General features: G+C 39.2%; 1 protein-coding gene and 1 pseudogene across 1 annotated transcript; one reads left to right on the top strand and one right to left on the bottom strand.

The window, feature by feature from the left end:
- The first annotated feature begins 1,850 nt into the window (after positions 1–1,850).
- ndufa4l2a (NDUFA4 mitochondrial complex associated like 2a) lies at positions 1,851–4,838 on the top strand. Its single transcript, XM_026263002.1, has 4 exons — positions 1,851–1,965; positions 2,423–2,508; positions 2,992–3,052; positions 3,637–4,838. Exons 1-4 carry the CDS (start codon positions 1,924–1,926, stop codon positions 3,691–3,693), a joined length of 246 nt encoding a protein of 81 aa, XP_026118787.1. The 5' UTR covers positions 1,851–1,923; the 3' UTR covers positions 3,694–4,838.
- Positions 4,839–16,901: 12,063 nt separating this feature from the next.
- Positions 16,902–17,021, bottom strand: LOC113097900 (uncharacterized; annotated as a pseudogene).
- Between the last annotated feature and the right edge of the window lie 6,403 nt (positions 17,022–23,424).

Raw genomic sequence — 23,424 nt, 5'->3', positions numbered from 1 at the left:
CTAATAATGCTCAATAGCTATTTAGAAAGTTTTAGAATTAAGATGTTTTATTGCATTTGCATCTGGCATTAAATTAAAATATATTACTTAATTATCCCCTCTCTATACCTCCCAATCGCACTCTCTCCTTCTTTCCCTCCCTCACTCTACCTCTCCCCCCACCAATCTTCTCATGCTCAATATCCCCCTCCCCCACTCAAAGACATCCTCTCATCCTAGCATCCATTATTCCACCCTTCCTTCAGCCATTTTTCAGCAATATGGCTGTCATGCATCCTAATAATTCTACCCTTACAGTCCAGAAGCCTCGTCCAGCGCTACTACCTCACACGGTGCAGTCTGCACTCTATCCATTTCTCCCTCATCAATACCGTCTCATCCTGCCATCTAGCAACAAGTTGGCTTAAAACCCACTCACAAACATCCTTTCATCCCAACATCCATTCTTACACCCTGCCTTCAGCCAATTACAGCATATGGCTCCCAGTTTTCTAATGATTCAAACAGCTACTTTGACACAGTCCAGGTGCCTCAAGAAGTGCCCCAAGGGATCCTTAGGACATACTTAGCTATAGTGACACCACCTACTCGGCCAGCTTCAGCAGTCCATCACCTTCTGTCTCAGTAGTTCTATGCTTACAAATAATTCAGCAACAGGTCTACAGCTGTCCAACCAAGGGTCATTCAGGAGCCCTCTCAAACCTGTACTATACTGCTGGATATTCAAAATTTAAACATCCCTTTACGTGAACTTGCAGACCCCCTCACATCTAGCTTCAGCATGCTCAATTACAGCCCCTCTTAAACCTCAACACTTCTCCAGGCAAACTACAGCTATCTGCTGCAGCTCCATCCCCTCCAGTAATTCCAATGGTGATAGAAATGCCCTTCAGTAAACATTAACATTTCCTTAAATCATTGACTAGAGGCTGGACAATCCTGCAACAAGAGAGGCAGGACGTCACACAACAACCTAATACTAGTACTTAACAACCACAGACTCCTTTATGCCGTATACAACCTCGAAGGTTTCAAATCATTGCACCTGCATCTGCACCACCATAATTAGGATTTTCACACTTATCTACATTTCCAATGAACTTTTCCTTCCATTATCTGAGTAAAAACCTCAGAGCCTCACACTTCATCTGTGCTAGACAGAGGTATGAATTAGTTACAAGGACTTCTAGGCCACCTTAACAATGCCATTCAGATAATTCCTCTAGTGAAATCCTTCACGTCAGACATTCTGTCAAAGCAGCAACCATCCTTTCTCCTACGACAGAGTCACATTATATAACCATGCAATAAAAATGTGCCTCCAGCAACAACACCTATCATCGTGGAACAACACTTCTTTTCCATAATGTCTATATCTCTCATCCCGGGATCCAACTATCCACAGAAGTTAATATGGTGGCTACAGGGTTGATTCCGAACAACCTCCGGAGTTCAGTTACCACAGTCAACTTCAGTTTCAGTTTAACACAGTTTAACTTTGAATATCTCATGATAAACCTTTTATTTTGCACTTCCTGTTTTTCCCTGCTTGATAATTTATGTACAATGAATGGATGATCTTTGCACACATGTGGTTTTTGTTTACAATTTCTGGTCCACTTGCAAAAAATGGCAGTGTGAAAGCAAACCGGATCAGACTAAAAAAAATCAACATTGTATTTGATCTGGACCAAAGCAAGTGAACTAGCAGACTTTCCAGGTGTGAATACACCACACCCTAAGTGTCACTATGTAATTGCTAATAAACAAGTGTTGTGGTTTCACATCCTTCCCCTTTCTCTCTCTTGATCTTTCCCTCTTTCCTTGAGCTTGAGCAGCCTCCCATTTATCCCCACCCCCTTTCATAGCAGCTGCAACACACGTAGAGAGACACACAGTTCTGCTCTTTATTCTCCAGTAACGATGCTGCGGAAAGTCCGAGATCAAGTCAAGAAACATCCAGGAGTGAGTATTTTAAACCTGTTTTCTAAAAATACTTATTTTTATTTAATAAACATTCAGCTCCTTTGAATAGGTTCCTAGAAATCATGCAGAAATATCTCCTTGAGTGCTCAGGATAATAAAATAAATAAAACAGTACTGCATGGTCAGTGGGATTAAATGTCTTTTTATTTGTATTCTATTTTTATTTAACAACTGAGCAACTGAAAACATTACTGAGTTAAAGTGTAGTAGTAATATGCTTATCTACTGTGGATGCTCTTCAAACATTAAAAATAAAACATAACACGAAAGCTTGAAAATAGAACAACTGGATCTATGACACCAGTGATCTTATTGTTTTTTTCTGATCAAATAAAAATAAAATTCTATTCAAACTTCTGATATGACTACACAAAGAACATTTTGTTTTACGGCACTTTGAAAGAGAGCAATTAATAAATCATATCATCTTTCACAGCTCATCCCACAGTTTTTCTTCATCTGTCTGGGCATGGGTGGAGCGTTTCTTTATTTGTTTCGTCTTGCCAGAGGACCTCATGTCACGTAAGGAAATTATTACATTAAACAAATCTCATTAACGGGTAAAGCTTATTAACTAACTTTAATTTTAATTTTTACTTTTTGATCATTAATTTTGTCCTATTTCCATGAACACCTTAAAAATTAAACAGCAGTTGCATTTAGTAAATGTATCATATGCAAATCAAGTTGTTTTGTCAACAGCACAAGCATCAAAAATGTTTTCTGTCTCACAACTCAATAAGAGGAGCTAAAAAAAAAACAATTCAAAACCATCCTATAGTCTTCATTCATTCACTTAAATAAATACTAGGTTTGACAATATTTATATTAATTATTTACTGTATTGTTTTATTTTATCTGACAATGTTGACTCATACTGAGTAATGACAAGAAAAAAAAGAGAAAACCAAACATTAATGCCACTGAAAAGTCAATTTTGTCCCAGTACTAAATAAAAATAAAAAATATAAAAGGTTTATTTGAGATGTTGTTTTATCTTTGCAGCTGGAACAAGAGAAGCAACCCTGAGCCCTGGAATAAGCTCAGTCCAAGCTACCAGTACAAGGTATTTAAGCCCACTGTTGACATCATATAAGCAGTGTTAAATATTTATTTACTTTTTAAGTTATTTTTATTATAGTTTTTTTTATAAATTTGTTATTTTTTATTTGTATACTTAAAAAGAGCAGGTTTTAGTTGCATTGAAATAGCGGGGGACACGAATAGGGGCTGCAGTAATCACCACCTTTCTCTCCTCTAGCAAGTTATTATTGCAAACATTAAATCACAGCTGCATTTTAAGTAACTAGGAAGCTGATGATTGTTCATAGATGTGTCATAATCAGAAACAGAAGCCCAAATAAGACTCACAGATCATTAAAAAATTCTAAATTTTAAGAATTTCCCAACGTTTCACTTCTCAACCATGCGGCTTCATTAGTGTAGAACAGGATGTTTTGGTATTTCCTGTGTTAATTCCCTGATGGTCTGAATTGAGGCACATGAGGTGGTCTGACTTGCCCAGTAGATCATGGGTCTCCTCAGCACAATGGATAATGAAAACTAAATGCTACTCAATAAATGCATATAACATCAATGTCCACCTGCCAAACAAATCGATGTTGTATGTTTTCTATTTTTCCTTCTTAGTTTGTGGCCATTAACACAGACTACAAAAACCTGAAGAAGGATGGACCAGAATTCTGAACATGTCACAGATGTTGCCTCAACTATTTTCAAGAAGATGCTTAGATGTCCTTGTGCCTCACTAGTCTAAATACACAATAATAATAAAAAAAAAATAATAATAATAATAGAGAAAACTAAACTTGTAGGATGTAGGATCTTTTCTATATTTTTTATTAAAGAAAATTTTCATGAACCTTTATATTTTCTTTAAAGACACTGATAGACATATTTATTAGCACGCGATAAAGAGCAGAACAAAGTTATACATTTATGTGCATTAGACATTAAGCGTTATAGAAATCCCCAAAATTGCAGAGATAACATGACCTCTCTTTAGTGAGCATGAGAAAGGGTGAAAGGAAGATGAGAAAATGTTTGTCTTTTTGTAAACAAAACCTTAACAGCAGAGACTCATGGGAAAGAGACTGAGCTCCCTCAGGCCTGCCCTTGAAGTCTGTGATTATTTGGAAAAGCAGCCATCTGTTCAGAACAGTGCATATTGACATGTTTATCTTTGCCTCGCTCTCTATATTTGTTTCTGCACTAATGACTTCATTTTTATATCATTGTCATCCATCTGCCCATCGTTCAATTTCATTTCAAGGTCTTCTGTACAAATTTTCTTCGGCTAGCAAGCCATATAAACAAACTCAGGAAATAGGCAAATATTTTACTCAGTGTGTTTACTCTTCAGACCCCCAGAGATTTTTAAATAATACATAAAAATGGGGGGAAATGTTAGCATTTTATCATTAGCCGATAAATACAACTGTGAAGATAAAACATTTTGAATACTGAGAATGGACACAGAACTTTATTTTACCCAGTCAAATTCAGTTACTTTTTTGAATTATGCTAGAACTCTTGAAGGTTTTTAATGATATAACTTTACACAGTATGAAGTACAAAGATTTTTATATTTTCAAGAAGGTTTGACTGATTATTTTTGAAAACTCCCCACCACCACTTTGGGTTTATGTCCATTGCATGGTGGGGCAGAATTTTGGTGCCTTTCAGTTCATGACTTGCAATACTGAATAGGACTAATAGAAATGTATATTTGTTCATGCAGTTACAATTTAATTATTGACTTTTGGATATTCTTCAATGAGAAATATATAATCTGTGTTTGTTTTAGATGAGATGAATAAAGAATGCTGGGGAAAAAAAAAAACTATATCTGTAGTGTTATATATATGTTTGTGTGTGTGTGTGTGTGTTGGGGGGGGTGTTGGATGGATGTGTGTGTATATGTACACATACTGTATTTGTTGGTAACACTTTAATAAGTGTACATGAATAGTCAAGTTACAATTTTGTTTAGTTTTCGATAAAATATTCTTTGAGTTTCTTTTAATCTTAGCTTAAAAGGGACTTAATCACAGTTTCTGTTAGTTCATACTTTTTGTTTCTGTCTTGTTAGTTAACTGTTTTTGATTTGATTTTGTCATTTAGTTCAGGTGTGTCTAGTCATTATCGTAGTTTGGTCTGTGTTATTTTATGTTCCTTTCTGTTCAGTGTTAGGCAGTGTTGTGCACGGACAAAGCTTTGATTGTGCATACGCAAAAAAAATCAGATGTATGAATCTCTCCGTACACAGGATCCGAAGCTTTCTTTGTACATCCCAATTAACGTGAAAGCCTGTATTTATAATACATTATAAGGGTATTCTTAAGGCATTATAATGAAAACATAATGCATTTAAAAAAAAAACCTTCTAATATATTATATTAAATCATGAATAATCATAACAACAATTTTAATATATCATAATATTTAAGTATTTGTGGTTATAAGAATATGATTATTTATAACATACAGTGAACATATAAAATCGACTTCATTTACAGTATAATTGACATTATTTAAGATCTGTACAGTATCTTACTACAGCTTGTGAGTGGTAAGATGTTGAGTGTTATTTGAGTGTTTCCTGTGGAGCTATTGTTAATTAACTGATGTGAGCTTAATACTCCAACTGAAAAAAAATTCAATGTTTTATATGGTTACATTTTACTTTGATGGTCCCCTTAATCAATCAACTGTAAGCAACTTTGACATACAAAGACACTTATAATGAGTTTATCTGTTGGTTGACCATCAAAATAAAGTGTTAGAATATAAGCTGAAGCAAGTACTTTCACCCATGTAAGAAAGCACAGGCATAAAAAAGGTCCATCTACACAGACAACACGTTCCCAATTAGCATGAATAGCCCAATGCTCAATGCACTCCATATCATAGTTATACATTACATACATGTACACTCTGGTTTTAGTAATATTTGGAAGAAAAAAAAACATACTTACTGATTGACCAAAAATGAAGCACATTCCTCAATCATAGGACTTTATAAAGTTAAACAGAATAGCTCAAGGAAGCCATTGCTTCCTCTATCCACATGCTTGCCTACTTCTTGAGGTATAGTACCTGCCTAAATACTCATCTATTAAGATTATCAGCGCCCCCTAATGGTGTGGAAAAAATATAACCACCAGGGTAACAGAGTTAAAGCTGTTACTGTCAAGGGGCGAGACTGGGACTCAGTTGCAGGTGCTCAAAAGGTCAGTTTATTAGATGGCTTAATTCCAAAGGACAGAGAAAAAAAATAAAAATGAGAATTAACAAAAAACTATCCAGGAACAGGGCAGTCTGGAGCAGATCCAAAAGAGCCTCCTGTACGAATTCCACTTGGAAATCCTCTGATGCAATGCCCGGACAAACTGACAGGGAGGCGGGGGCGCTGTTGAGGCGGGGAACTGGTGGCGCGCTGTGGCGCGGCGAAGAAGAGGAGTGACAGCGATCGGTGAACTCTAACACGGAAGGCTGGAGAGTAGCGCTGCCTGAAAGCAGGAGGAAGTGGGGAAAAAACAAACAAACTAGAGGATGAAAACAAAACGGGCACGATCTCTGTGTAGGCTAAACAAGAGATGTGGATAAAGTTGAGACATGGAGGAGAACAACTCGACGATCTGACAACAGACAGCACACATGAGGAGACTAAATAGAGAAGGAGTGATTATCATAATGCAGAGCAGGTGATGGTGACCAATAACAAGATAATAATGAAACAAGAGGGCGGAGACGGGCACCACGGTGACACAGAAGCACATGGTAAGTGTAAACAACACACACTATGGGGAAAAACAGACAGATCAGCCCGGGGGCGTGACATTTACAGCCTTAAAGGGGGGGTGAAATGCTATTTCATGCATACTGAGTTTTTTACACTGTTAAAGAGTTGGATTCCCATGCTAAACATGGACAAAGTTTCAAAAATTAAGTTGTACGCTTGAAGGAGTATTTCTGTTCCAAAATACTCCTTCCGGTTTGTCACAAGTTTCGGAAAGTTTTTTTCGAGTATGGCTCTGTGTGACGTTAGATGGAGCGGAATTTCCTTATATGTGTCCTGAGGCACTTCTGCCGGAAGAGCGCGCGCTCCCGTAGAGCAGAGCACTGAGAGCACAACAGACTTCACTGATCAGAGCGAGAGCGTCGCCAAATGTCACAAAAGAAGTGTATTTTTGGTTGCCAGGGCAAGACAACCCTGCACAGATTACCAAAACACAAAACAGCATTAAGGGACCAGTGGATGGAGTTTATTTTTACAGAGCATCAACGGAGTTGTGCAAGTGTTTGTGTTTGTTCCCTGCATTTCGAAGATGCTTGTTTTACAAACAAGGCCCAGTTTGACAACGGATTTGCGTATCGTTTATTTCTTAAGGATGATGCAATCCCAACGAAAAAGGGACACGATCTTGTGTTGGAACCGCAGGCGGTGAGTAAAACCGCTTAAAATATCTCTGCCTCCTTGTTAGTGTGTCTGCCTCCCATGCCGGAGACCCGGGTTCGAGCCCCGCTCGGAGCGAGTCGTTGCTGCTGCTGCTCTCGTTAAGTTTCAGCCTCGTGATCTGATTCTGGATCATAAATAAATGGCTGAACTGTTAGCCATGGTTTGCTTTGGATGTTTTTTTCTTCACGGTAATGTCACAGCTTCCAAACGCTCTCAACGCAAAAGCCTACTGGCGCTCGTGATTCTTTAGCTCCGCCCACACGTCACGCCTCCAGCCGGTCGTGTTTTTCCGGGAAAAATCGGTACAGACTATCTTTCTCTTATGAATATAATAAAACTAAAGACTTTTTGGAGTTATGAAGGATGCAGTACTACTCTATAGGTACTCAAGATTAACAAGAGATTGAGTGAAAACGAGCATTTCACCCCCCTTTAAGAATACCCTTATAATGTATTATAAATATGGGTTACCAATATTTTTATTTATTGCTTTGTCCTCTGGAATTAATAACCAAAAAAATAAAAATGAGTGGGTGAGTTTGGATAATTCCGTCAATGCAGTGGGATCGGAAAATCGCACCATAAATTAACTTAAAAAAACATAGTCTGATATAAAGTTGGATGTTAAGTGGAGAGCCAGAATCTTGCTGTGGGAGAAACGGATTTACAGGATTGCCACAAAGGTAATTCATTTCTAATTTATTTGCTTAACTTTAGTACACATTGCTGACCAAAAGTAGCCTACACCAGAGATTTTACATATCCATTGCATTTATGGGAAATGTGTGTACCCTTTAATAGGGAACAGACTCAAATCACAGTTAACATGTGCCTGTGTTTATTCTCTGCTGATCAGCCAGGACCCAATGTATCCAACGTCTCCAGCATTCCCAGTGCTCCCCCCAGTGCTGAGGCCTGTCCATCTGGCCGTGTCTTGAAGCATGCTGTTCTGGAGTCACAATAGCATATGGTTAGGGCCATCTGACAAATCGACAGTCACCTGAAAAATATCACTGATGCACTCACAGACATAAGCCATTTAATAAAGGAATTAGTCAAAAAATGAACTTTGTCTCTGATTACCATTTATATTGTCACAATCACATGTTGACGGGCCTGAATGGCTTGTTGGTTGGGCTGCACATACACTGGTACTTGGTCGGGATCATCTGGCGGTGCCACCACCTCACAAAGTGGTATGCCATGCATGTGTGTGACATTGTGCAGCATACCACAGGCCAGCACGATGCTTCACACCTTGTTAGGGCGGTATAACAGCATCCCCCAAGTCCTGTCAAGACAGTGCCAGCGACATTTCAGCTGCCCAGTTGCCAGCTCTACAACTGTCTCCTAATAGGCAGTTGAATAATTAAATGCACAGAATAAGGTTCCATTAGTTAATGTTAGTTAATGTATTAATTAACATGAACAAACAATGAATAACACATTTATTACTGTATTTATTCATATTCGTTAATGTTAGTTAATGAAAATACAGTTATTCATTGTTAGTTCATGGTAATTCACAGTGCATTAACTAATGTTAACAAACACAACTTTTGATTTAAATAATGCATTATTAAATGTTGAAATTAACATGAACTAAGACTTATAAATGATGTAGAAGGATTGTTCTTGCTTAGTTCATGTTAACGAAAGTAGTTAACTAACATTAACTAATGGAACCTTATTCTAAAGTGTTACCCAAAATTTTTTAGATAAGACCATAACTTTAAATTAATCATTCACTAAGAATGTAGCTTGGAGCCTCATCCCAACTATGCTGTTTGTAAGGATGTATGAATCGTGGGTTGACCCAGGCTAATATGCCACAGTATTTGTTATGCGCATTTGTGCATCACATATCATCTGCACATTTATTGAATGTAAATATTTCCTATTCACATATGAAAATTGTACTTCAGATGGCACATTTATATCAACATGTGCAGTCGATCACTCTGATTACATTAGGAAAACTAGCTAACAATGCAAACTGTTCTTTAATATTTGGCTGGTCAACTACATTGTATGGGAACTTTATATATCTGGTAGACAAGTGGATGATCCCGTCCCATAAAGCTTGCAATGCGCGTCTCAAATATGACTGGCATATTCTTGAGAGGTATATGTTGAGCATTTGTTGAGATAGTTTAGCAGGTTTTTTGTTACATGTGAGCTAAAATTATCACAATTAAAAGAACCAAAGACTTAAATTACTTCAGTCTGTGTGCATTTTAATTGATTTAATACACGAGCTTCACAATTTGAGCTGAATTACTGAAATAAATAAATCAATTTTCCATAACATTCTAAATTATTGAGATGCAGGTGTTTATTTAATGGTTCTTCCTCGCCCACCATGGTTCCCCCGTTGGAGCCCCGCTCAAGAGGCAATCCAGAGATGCCTCAGGTCTGGTCCATCAGTAAGGTGGTCACTATGAAGCTATAGGACCAACCAAAACATCATAGGTCCAGCATAGGAGACTGTAATGCAGGAAGTTTCCACCTAACCTCGGTCAGGTAGATGGCTGGTAGTTATAGCAGAATTAGGAAGGGGAAGATAATGGCAGATGTAAAACCTCTAAAGGGAATGAGTAGATACTCAAAAGCACTGATGCCTTGTCCAGATCACATCTCTTGGGCCTTGCCTACATTCCTTTGACCCGGTGACTCCTCCTACCCCAACCCGAAGGTAGCCAAGGAGTGTAAGTCGTGACACTAACCTTCTGTGCCCGAGATGGACCAGGACCCCTCTGATGTTTGGGCTCAGACCTGGAACTTTGTAGAATGAAGGATTTGAAGGCCACTGAGTGTACCTTCGCGTCCCTGAACTTCTCGACTACCATCTCAATGAAAGTACCAAAAAGTTCAGAAGGCAAAATCTGGAGCTTTAAGAAGAACGCCCTTTTCTTTCTTCCCGATATCTGCCAGGTTCACCCACAGATGTCTCTATATTACTACCATAACCTGCCCATGGCAGAGGCACCTGCTTAGTAGCATGGAGAGTGAGATCTGTGGTGCGGCTCAGATCAGCTACCTCATCGGGAGAACGAACGAGTGCGGAGCTTTTTCATCTGAAAATGCTTTTTCATCCCATCAAGGACATCGCTTGCGTACTCATCGCCCCCACACAAAAAATGCAGAGATTGTGTGTGTCATCAGGCATCAAATAATGATGACACAGATACACGCAGCTTCTAAATGTTTTGCTAGTGCTCACCATGATAGAATTAAGATCGCTTTTACCATGTTCAAAATGCACGCTTCAAACTAAATGGCTCACGACAGGGTGTTCCCCATAGCGACCCCTAGAGGACATAGTTCAAAGCTCCCTTGAAAGGGAATCCTTTATTTGCTTAGAAATTACCCTGGGTTCCTATGCAACCTTGCAGACTATGGGCCCTATCATACATCCGGAACAATTTGATGCAAGGCACAGCGCAAGTGTGTCTGCTAGTGTCAGTCTGGCGCAGTTCGCATTGTAAATGTCATTTAATTAGCAAATGAATTTGTGCCCATTTGTGCACCGGTCTAAGTTCTGGGCGTAGTGGTCTAAAACTAGAGGTGTGTTCAGGCGCATTGCTATTTTAAGGAGCTGAAGTCTAAAGTCAATGGCACAAAATATATATGTTATTTATTTAAAGAGCGTGTTGGTAGAAATTGCACATCTGGGTCCACAGTGAGCAATGACTTTGCTTATTACAAACAGGGATGTGCATCACTCAAATATCCCAAATATTAAAAACAAAATGAATACAGAGTAAAATAATATTATTTTGTTGGCTACATAATGATGCCAAAAGACGAGAACACAATCACTGCTACTTCATCCCACACCTTCTTCACCTCGGGAAGCTTTGGTGGATTCCTGCTTGTCCTGTAGATGATCTGCTCGAACGTTTTAACTTCTTCTCTTGAGCAGCATTCAGCTTTTCCGCCAACAAATTCCACAATGTAAACAGCGATCCGCCATGGCGTGAGTGCATCTCACTCTTAAAGGGAATGGGAGATGACACTCTCGTTGGTTTATTGAATGTTATGCTCATTACTCATTAAGAGAATAGGGACAACCCATTCCCCGGTGCACGGACTGTTTTTCCGTCATTAAAATAGCAAAAGTGGATTTGGACACGCCCTGAGTGCACCTGTGCGCTTTACACTTTGCGTTTAGATCATTAAAATAGGACCCTATAACATCTTGCATTTTGAGTGATCTTTGTTGGTCAATCACTCCTAGGCAGGGGAACTGTGGTCTTGAACTTCCTACATTTGTACACAATCTGTCTGACTGTGGATTTGTTGAGTCAAAAAACTTTAAAGATGTCTTTGTGTGTTTTTGTGGTCCTCAGAGATCTCCTTTGTTCATGCCATGATACACTTCAATCATGATCAGACTTTAATATATCTCTGTTTTCTAAATAAAACAGGGCACACTTGATCATAATTTCACTGATTGAAAACAACTCTGAAGATGAAATTAAGAGTCCATCAGTATTTCAAATGAACTGCCAATCCTAGCAATTCACATACTTTTGCCACTCACGGATATGCAATATTGAATAATTTTCCTAAATAAATAAATGACAAAGAACATATTTTTTGGGTTCCCTTTGTCTACTTTCAGGACCTGTGTGAAAGTCTGATTATGTTTGGGTCATATTTATGGAGAAATATAGGCAATTCAGAGGGTTCACAAACTTTCAAGCGCCATTGTATATACTTTTTAACCACAAATGCACATTGTGCACTGTCAGCCCTGTGTTCCCATGTTTGTTGTGTTTTTCTCCTAACGTGCTGTGTGACTTAGTTTCTCCCTCATATTTTTTGTGTTCATTGATATCAGGTGTGTCTTGTCATTAGTCCCTTGTTATCATATATATTTAAGCCCAAGTCTGTTCAGTCTGTGTTTGTCAGGTTTAAACGTCAGTACCTGTGTTTTCCCTGCTTTTCTGTTGGATTAAAGTTTGTTTAGCTGATTCTCGTGCATCCTCATTCTCTCCTTGCTGATACGGTAGAACTTTGACAGAAGACTTGACCTTAAACAGTAAGTGCCACCCTTCTCCTCGTATTTATTTACTTTTTAAAGTGTTTTGTTTTCCTTTTTTATCCCAGTGACTATGGAGATCACAGTGCAATTTGATGCCCTAGCCTGCAAGGATCTCCCGTTGGTGGAGTTTGCTGGTAAGTAACACCCCGTTGCCCTCCCAGACACCATTAGACTAAACTGGAAGGAAGGGATCCTACGGTGTTTGGAGAGTGTCCGGTCCCAATCCAGAACCAGCCCACTGTGAAGCCCGTTGGCCATTTCAGTATTTGCTCCAGCCCCTGAGACCCCTCCTGAAAAGGCTCCAGTTCCTATTTCCAGCCCAAGGAGGGTCCAGTTCCACGTTCAGGCCAAGGTGGGTGCCAGTCCCCAAGTCAAGCCCAGACAGGGCTTCAGTTCTCACATCCAGTCCAAGGAGGACTCCATCTCACAAGTCCAGTCCAGTGAAAGACTCTGTACCCAAGTCAAGCCCAGGGAGGGGCCACAGTTATTGAGTCAAGCCCAGAGAGGGCCACTGCTCCTATGTCATGGAGGGCCTCAGAACCTGGAATTTCCCCCAAGGAATTTTTTGAGGGGCTACAGGGCTCCGGTCATAGTGGCCTGGCCGAGTGCCAAGGCCACAGAGGGTGCTCTGTCAGGGCCCCCTGGACTGTCTGTTCCACCATGTCTCCCCAGATGCCTACTCTGGCATGGCTCCATAGTCTCCTCTGGCCAGACGAAACTAGCATGATGTGTATTAAGATTAAATAAATCTATACTACGATAAAAAACACAAAAAGACCACCACACACTTGGATTGCTGTTGATTTCAACTTAAATGCAGTAAAGGTAGACAGACACACTTTTTCTGAAAAGCTAAATTATTTTTTAGTGACAATTTTGGCACATTTCAAATTGAGAAAGACTGAATACAAGATTAGCTACAAACCTGCAAGAATTGATTAGGTAGTCAGAAAATCTACTGTCAAACTCAGCACCACTATTCTGAAAAGGGATGTTCCAGATGTTTAGATGTTTACCAATTTTAACAGTTATCTCCTTTTGATACTTTTAGACAAAAATCAGGGAGATATATTTATTTATACTGTCTTCTCCTTTTTAACAAATGGCAAAAGGGGAACATCACAAGGCTATTTTCGCACATAACTGTTAGAGGAGTCAACCTTAGAACCACTAGATATTTCAGATATCCTGCATACAATATGTGCAAAAGTATGACATGGTTGCCTGACCAATCTTTTTAACTGTTCTAAATAATTCTTGAATAGAAATCCAGAAATGTTGTCAAGTGGTCCATGACAATTTACATCATCAGCTAAGTGAACAAGGGTATGCAATTTCTAGACCACATATTCCTTCCCATAGAGCTCCACAAAAACTAGTAATGCCATTGCATATTCACACATCAGAAATACAGGAATGGAATGTATCAATATGACTTGAAATTGCAACTGAGAGAAGCATAAAGTTATTGTTAACAGGAGTGCAAACAACATCATGATGAACTACTGATCCTGTGTAGCATAAAAACTGTCTGTGATGAACGTGCACCAGAGAGACAGGGAGAGGGAGAGATCCAAATGCAGGTAAGATTTATTATTCAATAAATGGTAATCCAAATTTGTTGTTAAACATAATTAAGCCAGGGTAAAACCAAACAAGCATTCCAAGCAAACAAACAAAACAAAAAGAGGCAAAAGGAAGGAAAGGAACAGGAACTCGGAGGACGAGAAGGCAAGGGGGAAACTTGGATGACGAGAAAAGCTGGTAAAACGAAGGGTAAGGACTAGATACAAACAACAGGAAAAGACAGGAATATATAGGGAGGCTAATGACAATAGATTTCCTGCACCTGGTGCAATTAATAGGAGTGCAATTACTGTGAAGACAGGACCAGACTAGAGGAATTCTAGTGCCTACGGTGAAGTGCCTAAGGGGAAGTGAGCTAACTAGTGGACACCCAGGGACACAGAGACTAGACAGCGTGACAGTACCCCCTCCTCCACGGAGCAGCTGCCAGATGCTCCACCCGAACTCAAGGGAAAACCAAAGACACAAAGAGACTAGGAGGGAGGTGGAGCGGCGGAGGATCAGGGGGAAGGAATGAGGGCCAGATTAAATGGTAAAACAGAGCCATGGAGAGGCTTGAGTAGTTCCACAGAGAAGTGATGAAACTCTGGTAATCCCATGGTGTTTATACTGGATTCCAGAAGATCGGTGCTGACTTGACTCTGCTCATGAAGATTATTGGTGACTTGCATTTGTTCATGAAGATCATTGGTGACTTGTATTTGTTCATGAAGATCAATGGTGACTTCCCTTTGTTCATGAAGATCATTGGTGATGTGCCTCTGTTCATGAAGATCACCGGTGACTTGACTCAGTCCTTGAAGATCACCGGTGACTTGACTCAGTCCTTGAAGATCACCAGTGACTTGACTCTGTCCTTGAAGATCACCAGTGACTTGACTCTGTCCTTGAAGAAAGTCCATGGTGACTAGTCCTGACTCTGAAAGGTCAACTGTGACTAGCCTTGACTCTGGAAAGTCCATGGTGACTAGTCCTGACTCTGGAGGGTCAAATGTGACTAACCCTGACTCTGGAAGGTCAACGGTGACTAACACTGACTCTGGAAGGTCAACAGTGACTAACCCTGACTCTGGAGGGTGCACGAGCACCTGACTCGACTCTGGAGGGTTCATGAACACCTGACTCGACTCTGGAGGGTCAACCGGAACCTGACTTAACTCTGGAAAATCAACGGGCACCTGACTTGACTCTGGAAGGTCAACGGTGACTAGCCCTGACTCTGGAAGGTCAACGGTGACTAACCCTGACTCTGGAAGGTCGACTGTGACCAACTCTGACTCTGGAAGGTCGACGGTGACTAACCCTGACTCTGGAGGGTCAACGGTGACTAACCCTGACTCTGGAGGGTCGACGGTGACTAACCCTGACTCTGGAGGGTCGACGGTGACTAACCCTGACTCTGGAGGGTTGACGGTTGACAACCCTGACTCTGGAGGGTCCATGAGCACCTGACTTGACTTTGGAGGGTTAACCGGAACCTGACTCAACTCTGGAAAGTCAACGGGCACCTGACTCGACTCTGGAAGGTCAACAGGAATCTGACTTGATTCAGGAGGATTAAATGGAACATGACTCGACTCTGGATGGTCAACAGGAGCCTGACTCCACTTTGGATAGTCAACTGGAATTTTACTCGACTCTGGAAGGTCAACAGGAACTAGCCCTGACTCTGGAAGGTCAATGGTGACTAACCCTGACTCTGGAAGATCAACTGTGACTAACCCTGACTCTGGAGGGTCCATGAGCACCTGACTCGACTCTGGAGGGTCCACGAACACCTGACTCGACTTTGGAGGGTCAACCGGAACCTGACTCAGCTCTGGAAGGTCAACGGGCACCTGACTCGACTCCGGAAGGTCAACAGGAATCTGAATTAATTCTGGAGGATCAACTGGAACATGACTCAACTCTGGAGGGTCAACGGGAATATGACTCGACTCTGGAAGGTCAACCGTAACCTGACTCAACTCTGGAGAGTCAACGGGAACCTGACTCAACTCAGGAAAGCCCACTGTAGCTGCCATCCTCTGCAGTGGCTCCGGGCTGGCGGCCACTTTGTGCAGTGGCACTGGGTTGGTGGCCATCTTGTACTGTGGCGCCGGCTCAGCAGACGAGACGTGAACAGTTTCTGGATCGGCAGACGTGACATGAACACTCCTGGGAATCTCTAGGATCTTTTATAACATGGAGAAATAATCCAAAAATGTCTCAGCGACCATCTTGGGCGTTGGCGCTGTGCTGGCGTCCATCTTGCCTTGTGGCGTTGGGCTGACGGCCATCTTGTGCCGTGTCGCTGGACCTGCGGCCATTCTGCGCAGTGGCTCTGGGCTGGCGGCCATCTTGTGCTGTGACGCTGGACTGGCATCCATCTTGCCTCGTGGCTCTGAGCTGGCGGCCGCCCTGTGCTGTGGTGTTGGGCTGGCTTCCATCTTGCCTCGTGGTGCTGGGTTGGCGGCCATCTTGTGCAATGGTGCTGGGTCGGCGGCCATTCTGCGCAGCGGCATTGGGCTGGTGGCCATCTTGTGCAATGACGCCTGGCTGGCGGCCATCTCGTACAGTGGCGTTGGATCGGCAGGCGTACGCTTCCTCTCTCCTCTCCATCCACCATGGTGAGATGGCGGCTCCGATCCGTTCCACATGAGCCCAGGGAAGAAGGAGGGCCATGGTGGAGAGCGATGCCGAACCTCCTCTCTACCTCTAACTCCTTTGTGACCTCCCCTGGTCCCACAGAAAACCACCTAAAGATCAGCCACTATAATAGCCAGTGCATTACATAAGTAGGGAAGGAAACCCAAAATCTCACATCACCTGGTATTCCCAAGCAGTCTCCCATCCAAGTACTAACCAGGCCCAAACCTGCTTAGCTTCCGAGATCAGACGAGATCGGGCATAGCCAGGTTGGTTTGGCCAGTAACCGAAGGAGGCTGCAAAGAGAAATCTATTTAAAGATCAGCCACTATACTTGCCAGTGCATTATATAAGTAGGGAAGGAAACCCAAAAGCTTACAGCACCTGGTATTTCCAGGCGATCTCCCATCCAAGTACTAACTGGGCCCAAACCTTCTTAGATTCTGAGATTGGGCATTGACTCCTTTTCTTTTCTTTTTTTTTTTTTTTTTTTTGCAAGATTATTAGACAATAAGTGAAAATTTCCAAAAGTACTAACCAGGCCCAAAACCTGCTTTGGTTTTCTAAGACTGGCCATTGAGTCTTTTTTTTATGCAAAACTAGTAGATAATTACTGAAAAAATTCCAAAAGTACTAACCTGGCCCAAACCTGCTTAGATTCTGAGATTGGTTATACACTTCTTTTCTTTTTATTCTTTTGCAAGATTATTAGACAATAAGTGAAAATTTCCAAAAGTACTAGCCACTAACCACGCCCAAAACCTGCTTTGGTTTTCTAAGACTGGCCATTGAGTCTTTTTTTTATGCAAAACTAGTAGATAATTACTGAAAAAATTCCAAAAGTACTAACCTGGCCCAAACCTGCTTAGATTCTGAGTTTGGTTATAGACTCCTTTTCTTATCTTTTTATTCTTTTGCAAGATTATTAGACAATTAGTGAAAATTTCCAAATACTAACCAGGCCCATACTCCCGGTTTTCTAAGAGTGGGCATTTACTTTTTTTTTCTGATGAAAAACTATTATATAATTACTGAAAAATTCCAGAAGTGCTAACCTGGCTTGAAGGAGGCTGATGGTGAAAATGTCAGACGGATAACTATCGATGCTCTTGCGAAGGTTGCTCCAGATGTTCAAGACCAGCTTGATCAGTTGGTGGACGTAGTTCATCGTATTGGTCGCAAATCAACGCCACCAAATAAGCAACCCATTATCGTTCTCTTCTCGATGCGCCGTTACCGGGACGCGATTTGCAGGGCAGCCAAAAACTCAGATTTTTACTGGACAACGCGCTACACATCTCTGAGTTGCTATCGCCTGAAGACAAAGCGGCAAGAGAAAAACTGTGGCCGAGGGTGAAGAAGGCTAGAGAGGAAGGCAAAAGGGCTATATTTCGTGGTCCACATGCATACATCGAGGGGAAAAGGATTGACACTAATGACTGATGGATTTCTGATTGAAAAACCATTAAAGGCATCTTCAAATTTTCTTACTTGCGGCGTTCGAGAAATTACGAAGCGAAAGGCTTTATTTCTTTTTTTAAAACGGACAGATGCTGACTTTATTTTTTGTCAAGAAACACATTCTACAGATTTGGAGGAAACATTTTGGAAATCTCAATGGGGAAAATAAATTTTTTTCAGTCACGGCACTTCGCATTCAGCGGGAGTTTTGGTTTTGTTGAACAGATTTAAAGGAGACGTTCTGAACTCTGGGACGTGTGAAAACGGAAGATGGGTTATTTTGACTGTGAAATTAGACAATACTATATTTATACTTTGTAATATTTATGGTCACAATTCCAATACGTTGAATAAGTCATTATTTGCAAAGGTTATACTTGGTCTAACAAAGACAAATCTTTGCAATCTAGAATTGATGTTTTTTATTTCTACATCTGCCATGCAATATGTCAAGGAAATCGTTCAAAAGTATGCCCCTTTAACTGATCATAAGCTTATTTCTTTAACCCTTATAGGCACAAAAGAGAATTCTAGTCTTAGAGGGTACTGGAAATTTAATAATAATCTTCTTAAGGATGAATACTTTAATAATAGTGTTAAAAAAATTGCAAATGACATTTTGGGAGGTGTAAAGGAAGGATTTAAATGTAAATGGGAATTTTTTAAATATAATGTTAGAAAGATTGCAGTTAAACGTAGTAAAGAATTAAAAAAAATGAATAAACAAAATGAGTTAGAGTTAATTAATAAGTTAGGGATACTGGAACATAAGCACAATCTTACTAAGGAGGAAGAAGCTGAATTGGTCGCAATTCAATCCCAGCTAGACTTGATCTATTTAGACCTGGCTAAAGGTGCTTTTATTCGTTCTAGGGCGAAATGGCTTGAAGAGGGAGAAAAAAATACAAGTTATTTTTCGCACTTGAAAAAAGAAATGTTAAAAGAAATGCTTTAACTGCTTTAAATATTAACGGGAATCATTGTATGGATCAGAAAACAATTTCTGACTGTGTTTATTCTTTTTATAAAGAACTATATGATTCCAAATTTTATTTATATAATTGTGAAGAATTCATTAAAATAGTCCATCAACATTCTCCTATTATTGATAAAGATTTTCATGATTTTTGTGAATCCAATATAACTTCTTCTGAGATCAAAGATGCCCTGTTAAGAATGGAAAAAGGGAAAGCACCAGGTATAGACAGGTTGACAGTAGAATTTTACTTACATTTTTGGGAACTGATCAAAATACCTCTTTATAATATGTATAATGAATGTACTAACAGTGGTGAAATGACTAATACTATGAAACAAGGTATAATTTCATTAATTGCTAAACCGGATAAAGATCCAAATTTGATAGGAAATTGGAGACCAATCTCTCTTCTAACAATTGATTATAAATTAATTACTTTAGTATTTGCTAACAGATTACGAGAAGGTTTAAATAAAATTATTAGTGAATGTCAATCAGGTTTTTTGAAAGGACGACACATAACTAACAATATTAGACTTGTGCTTGACCTTTTGGATTATGCTGAGAATGTTGATAAAGGAGCAGTTATTTTCTTTTTAGACTTTTATAAAGCATTCGATACAATTGAACATGAATTTTTATTTAAAACTATAACACTTTTTGGATTCGGAAATACATTTTTGAATGTAGTTAAAATGTTTTACAATGATATTAATAGTTCTGTAATACTTAATACTTCCACCTCTAAAAGATTTAACATTAACCGAGGAGTACGTCAAGGTTGTCCAATTTCCCCCTTTTTATTTTTGTTGGTTGTCGAGTTATTATCCATTGGTATTGCTAATAATGAACAAATTAAAGGTCTCCAAATTGTTGGTAAAGAAATTAAAATTTCACAATTGGCGGATGACACAACCTTATTTTTAAAGAGCTCATCTCTTATTCCTACTGCTATCTCTTTCATCAACATTTTCTCAAAGGCTTCTGGCCTAATTCTAAATTTATCCAAATGTGAAATCCTTCCTTTACACAATTTAAATGATAAAGTTATAAGTGATATTCCAGTGAAATTCTCTGTCAAATACCTAGGAATTCTTGTAACAAAGGATGTTACAGAAAGACAAAGCTTAAATTTCTCCTCTAGATTAAAAAAGACCAAAGCATTACTAAACTGTTGGTTACAACGTGATCTTTCTGTTTATGGTCGTGTCCTATTATGTAAAGCAGAAGGCTTATCTCGATTTGTCTATCCCGCCATATCTTTATATGTTAAAGATTCTTATTCTAAAGATATCAATAATCTGTTTTATTCTTTTATTTGGAAAAACAAATCCCAAAGACTGAAGAAAAGAGTTCTTACTAACAAGAAAGCTGAAGGGGGTCTGGAAATACTCTATTTTGAAGATGTTAATAGAACTTTTAAAATCAATTGGATTAAAAAATTTTTGATTGATCGTTACTCCCTTTGGAACCACATCCCACACAGTCTCTTTGACCAAATAGGTGGCTTAGAATTTCTGTTAACTTGTGACTTTAATATTTCTAAACTCCCTCTTAAATTGTCAAAATTCCACCAGCAAGTGCTTTTAGCATGGAAAATTTGCTACTCACACAATTTCTCTCCTCACACTGCCTTCATATGGAATAATATCAATATAATGAGTGCCAATAGATCTTTATTTTTAAGGAATTGGTTTAACAGGGATATTCATCATCTGATTAATATGTTTGATAATTTTGGAAATCTTTTAACTTATGAACAGTTTATGCGAATCCACAATTTCCCTGTGCATTTTAAGGAATTTAATTTGGTCATTAAAGCTATTCCTTCCACTCTTGTACATCTGGTTAAAAGTAATATTCACTACAACTCTATAGTAAGGACAAAACCAAAATTAATTTTAAACGGTCTTGAATTGATTGGTAAAAAATGCAATAACAAGCATATTTACACTATTTTCCAAAAACAAAATAAAATAACACCTAGAGGAAAATGTTTTTGGAACTCTATTATTGATAATATTAATTGGAAGACTGCTTGGTTAATCCCATTTAAATATTGTATTAATAACAAAACTAAAGAAATACATTTTAAAATTTTGCACACCATCTACCCTGTTAAATCAATAATTTCAAGATACTCTGATATTGATGATTTATGTTATTTTTGTAAAAATGAGAAAGAGGTATTAACAAATTTGTTTTTTGATTGTATAATTTCCCATAAGTTTTGGAAAGAATTGGCAGAATTTATTTTTTTCTCTTGTAAAGGATAAATATTATTTTTCTTTAAAGGATATTATTATGTACTATGAAAATAATGTAAACAAAGGTCTTGAATACATTGTTAATTTATTCATATTGCTGGCGAAATTCTACATACATAAACAAAACTGTTTAAACTCATCCCCTATATTTAAAGTATTTTTAATTGAATTTGATTGTTTTATATCTTCATTGAAATTGATAAAAAACAAAAAGTCATTAACATGCCTAAAATATTATGAAGTTTTCTTTAGATCCCCTGTAACTAATTAATGTAACTGTATATTACACTGACTGTCCTATGCTCTGTACTATGTATGTTATTTGTTCTGTGTCATTGATGATCGATTGGGACTGTTTTCTTTACTATCAGGTACATTTGGTATAATTATGTGCTAAGTAATGAATGAAACTCCATATATTTTGTGATAATTTGGCTGATATTCAAGGTTTTACATGGTAATATCTCGTCAGCGCCGTACTGACACTAACTTTCTAGCTCCGCTTGTTTACATTAAAATAGCTAGGTTTTATCTCTCTGAAATGCGTTTAAAATGGGACCAGACTATTGATTTTACATGTTGAGACGTTGAAGAATGTACTACTACTGTGTGGACTCGAAATAAAGCTTAAATATGCTTTAGGTGTGTTAGAATATCAATCGCGATTAGCATGCTAAATGCATTGAAAATGAATGAATGAGCTACCAATCGCCGCTGTAATGACCTGACGATCTCTGGAAATTCTTTAAAAACGTGATCAGACACTCTCGCTCACTTCTTAAGACCATACAGATAGTCTTACAGCAGTGTGGAGTTGAAATTCGATGTGTAAATATGCTTTAAAAGTGTAAACATGTCAACCGCGATTTGCATGCTAAAAACAAGTGATGAATGAATGGGCTGTTTTTGGTTACTACTTTTACGAGGGCTGCAGGGTCTATAAACATGTATTTAAGCCCTCATCTGCTTTTAGTTTTACTCATTTATTCATGTTTTACTGTACCAGATGAAACATGGAGAAGATGATCCCTGGAAATTCTTCAAAAATGTGATCAGACACTTTAGCTCACTTCTTAAAGGTGCCATATGCAGAAATTGAGGTAAAAATATCCATAACATGACCTACACGCATCAAAAGAATGAGAAGAAATAAGGGCGATGATGTCATTAAAAAAACGTCAAGTTATAGTGCTGCAGAGATATCAACCTTAATTAGCATTAGCATTACTAGCCCCGGCCCGACAGGTGTTGTAATACCAGTTTCGGCCGTGGGAGGCGGTATGCGGGCAACATATCCACCAGCCAACCTGCAATACACGAATAACTCGCAGGGCTTGTGGGCGTGTACTTGAACCTGATGTCAATCGTGTGGAAAGTACAGCCCACTACTTTCAGTTCAGGGAAAAGAGCGGAAGGATAGCTGAAGCCCTTGGCAAGAGACCAACACCCGCTACAGGGAAACAACCGCGCTCGGAATCACAAATCAAATCCGATAAGAATGCCAGAGTAAACATCGGCACTGCTTTTAATCGCTGGAGACAACTGATGGACCTGAAAGAAATGAGGTTCGACTCCGAACTTGCAAGTTAGATGCTGTTAGTATTTCGCTAGAAGTTTGTTTTATATGTTTGTGTATTTGTTTTTGGGAAGTTATAACATAGAAATGTATTGAAGGCTGTTCGATAAATGTGCTAATGTTAGCGATGGCTAACCGTAGCTGCGTTTGATAATTAGCTAGCTATAGCTTAATGTTACCCATTTTATTATATAGGGCTGTGCATGTCTTTACTCATGTACATCTCATCAGTAAAGACGCTCCTGTAATTAGGAGTATATCTCAGCACGTGTGTTCAGATCAGGATTGCCAGGTTTTCACAACAAATCCTGCCCTGTTGCTTCTCAAAACTTCCAGAAGGTTCCCCGGCAACACTGGTTGGCATTTACTACACAGAGCAGGAATTCACTGACAATCTATGCAACATCG

Source organism: Carassius auratus, unplaced genomic scaffold (assembly GCF_003368295.1).
Source record: "Carassius auratus strain Wakin unplaced genomic scaffold, ASM336829v1 scaf_tig00216387, whole genome shotgun sequence".
NCBI classification, from domain to species: Eukaryota; Metazoa; Chordata; class Actinopteri; order Cypriniformes; family Cyprinidae; genus Carassius; species Carassius auratus.
The sequence above is the reverse complement of the archived record's forward strand: the minus strand, read 5'-3'. Positions and strand labels throughout refer to the sequence as shown.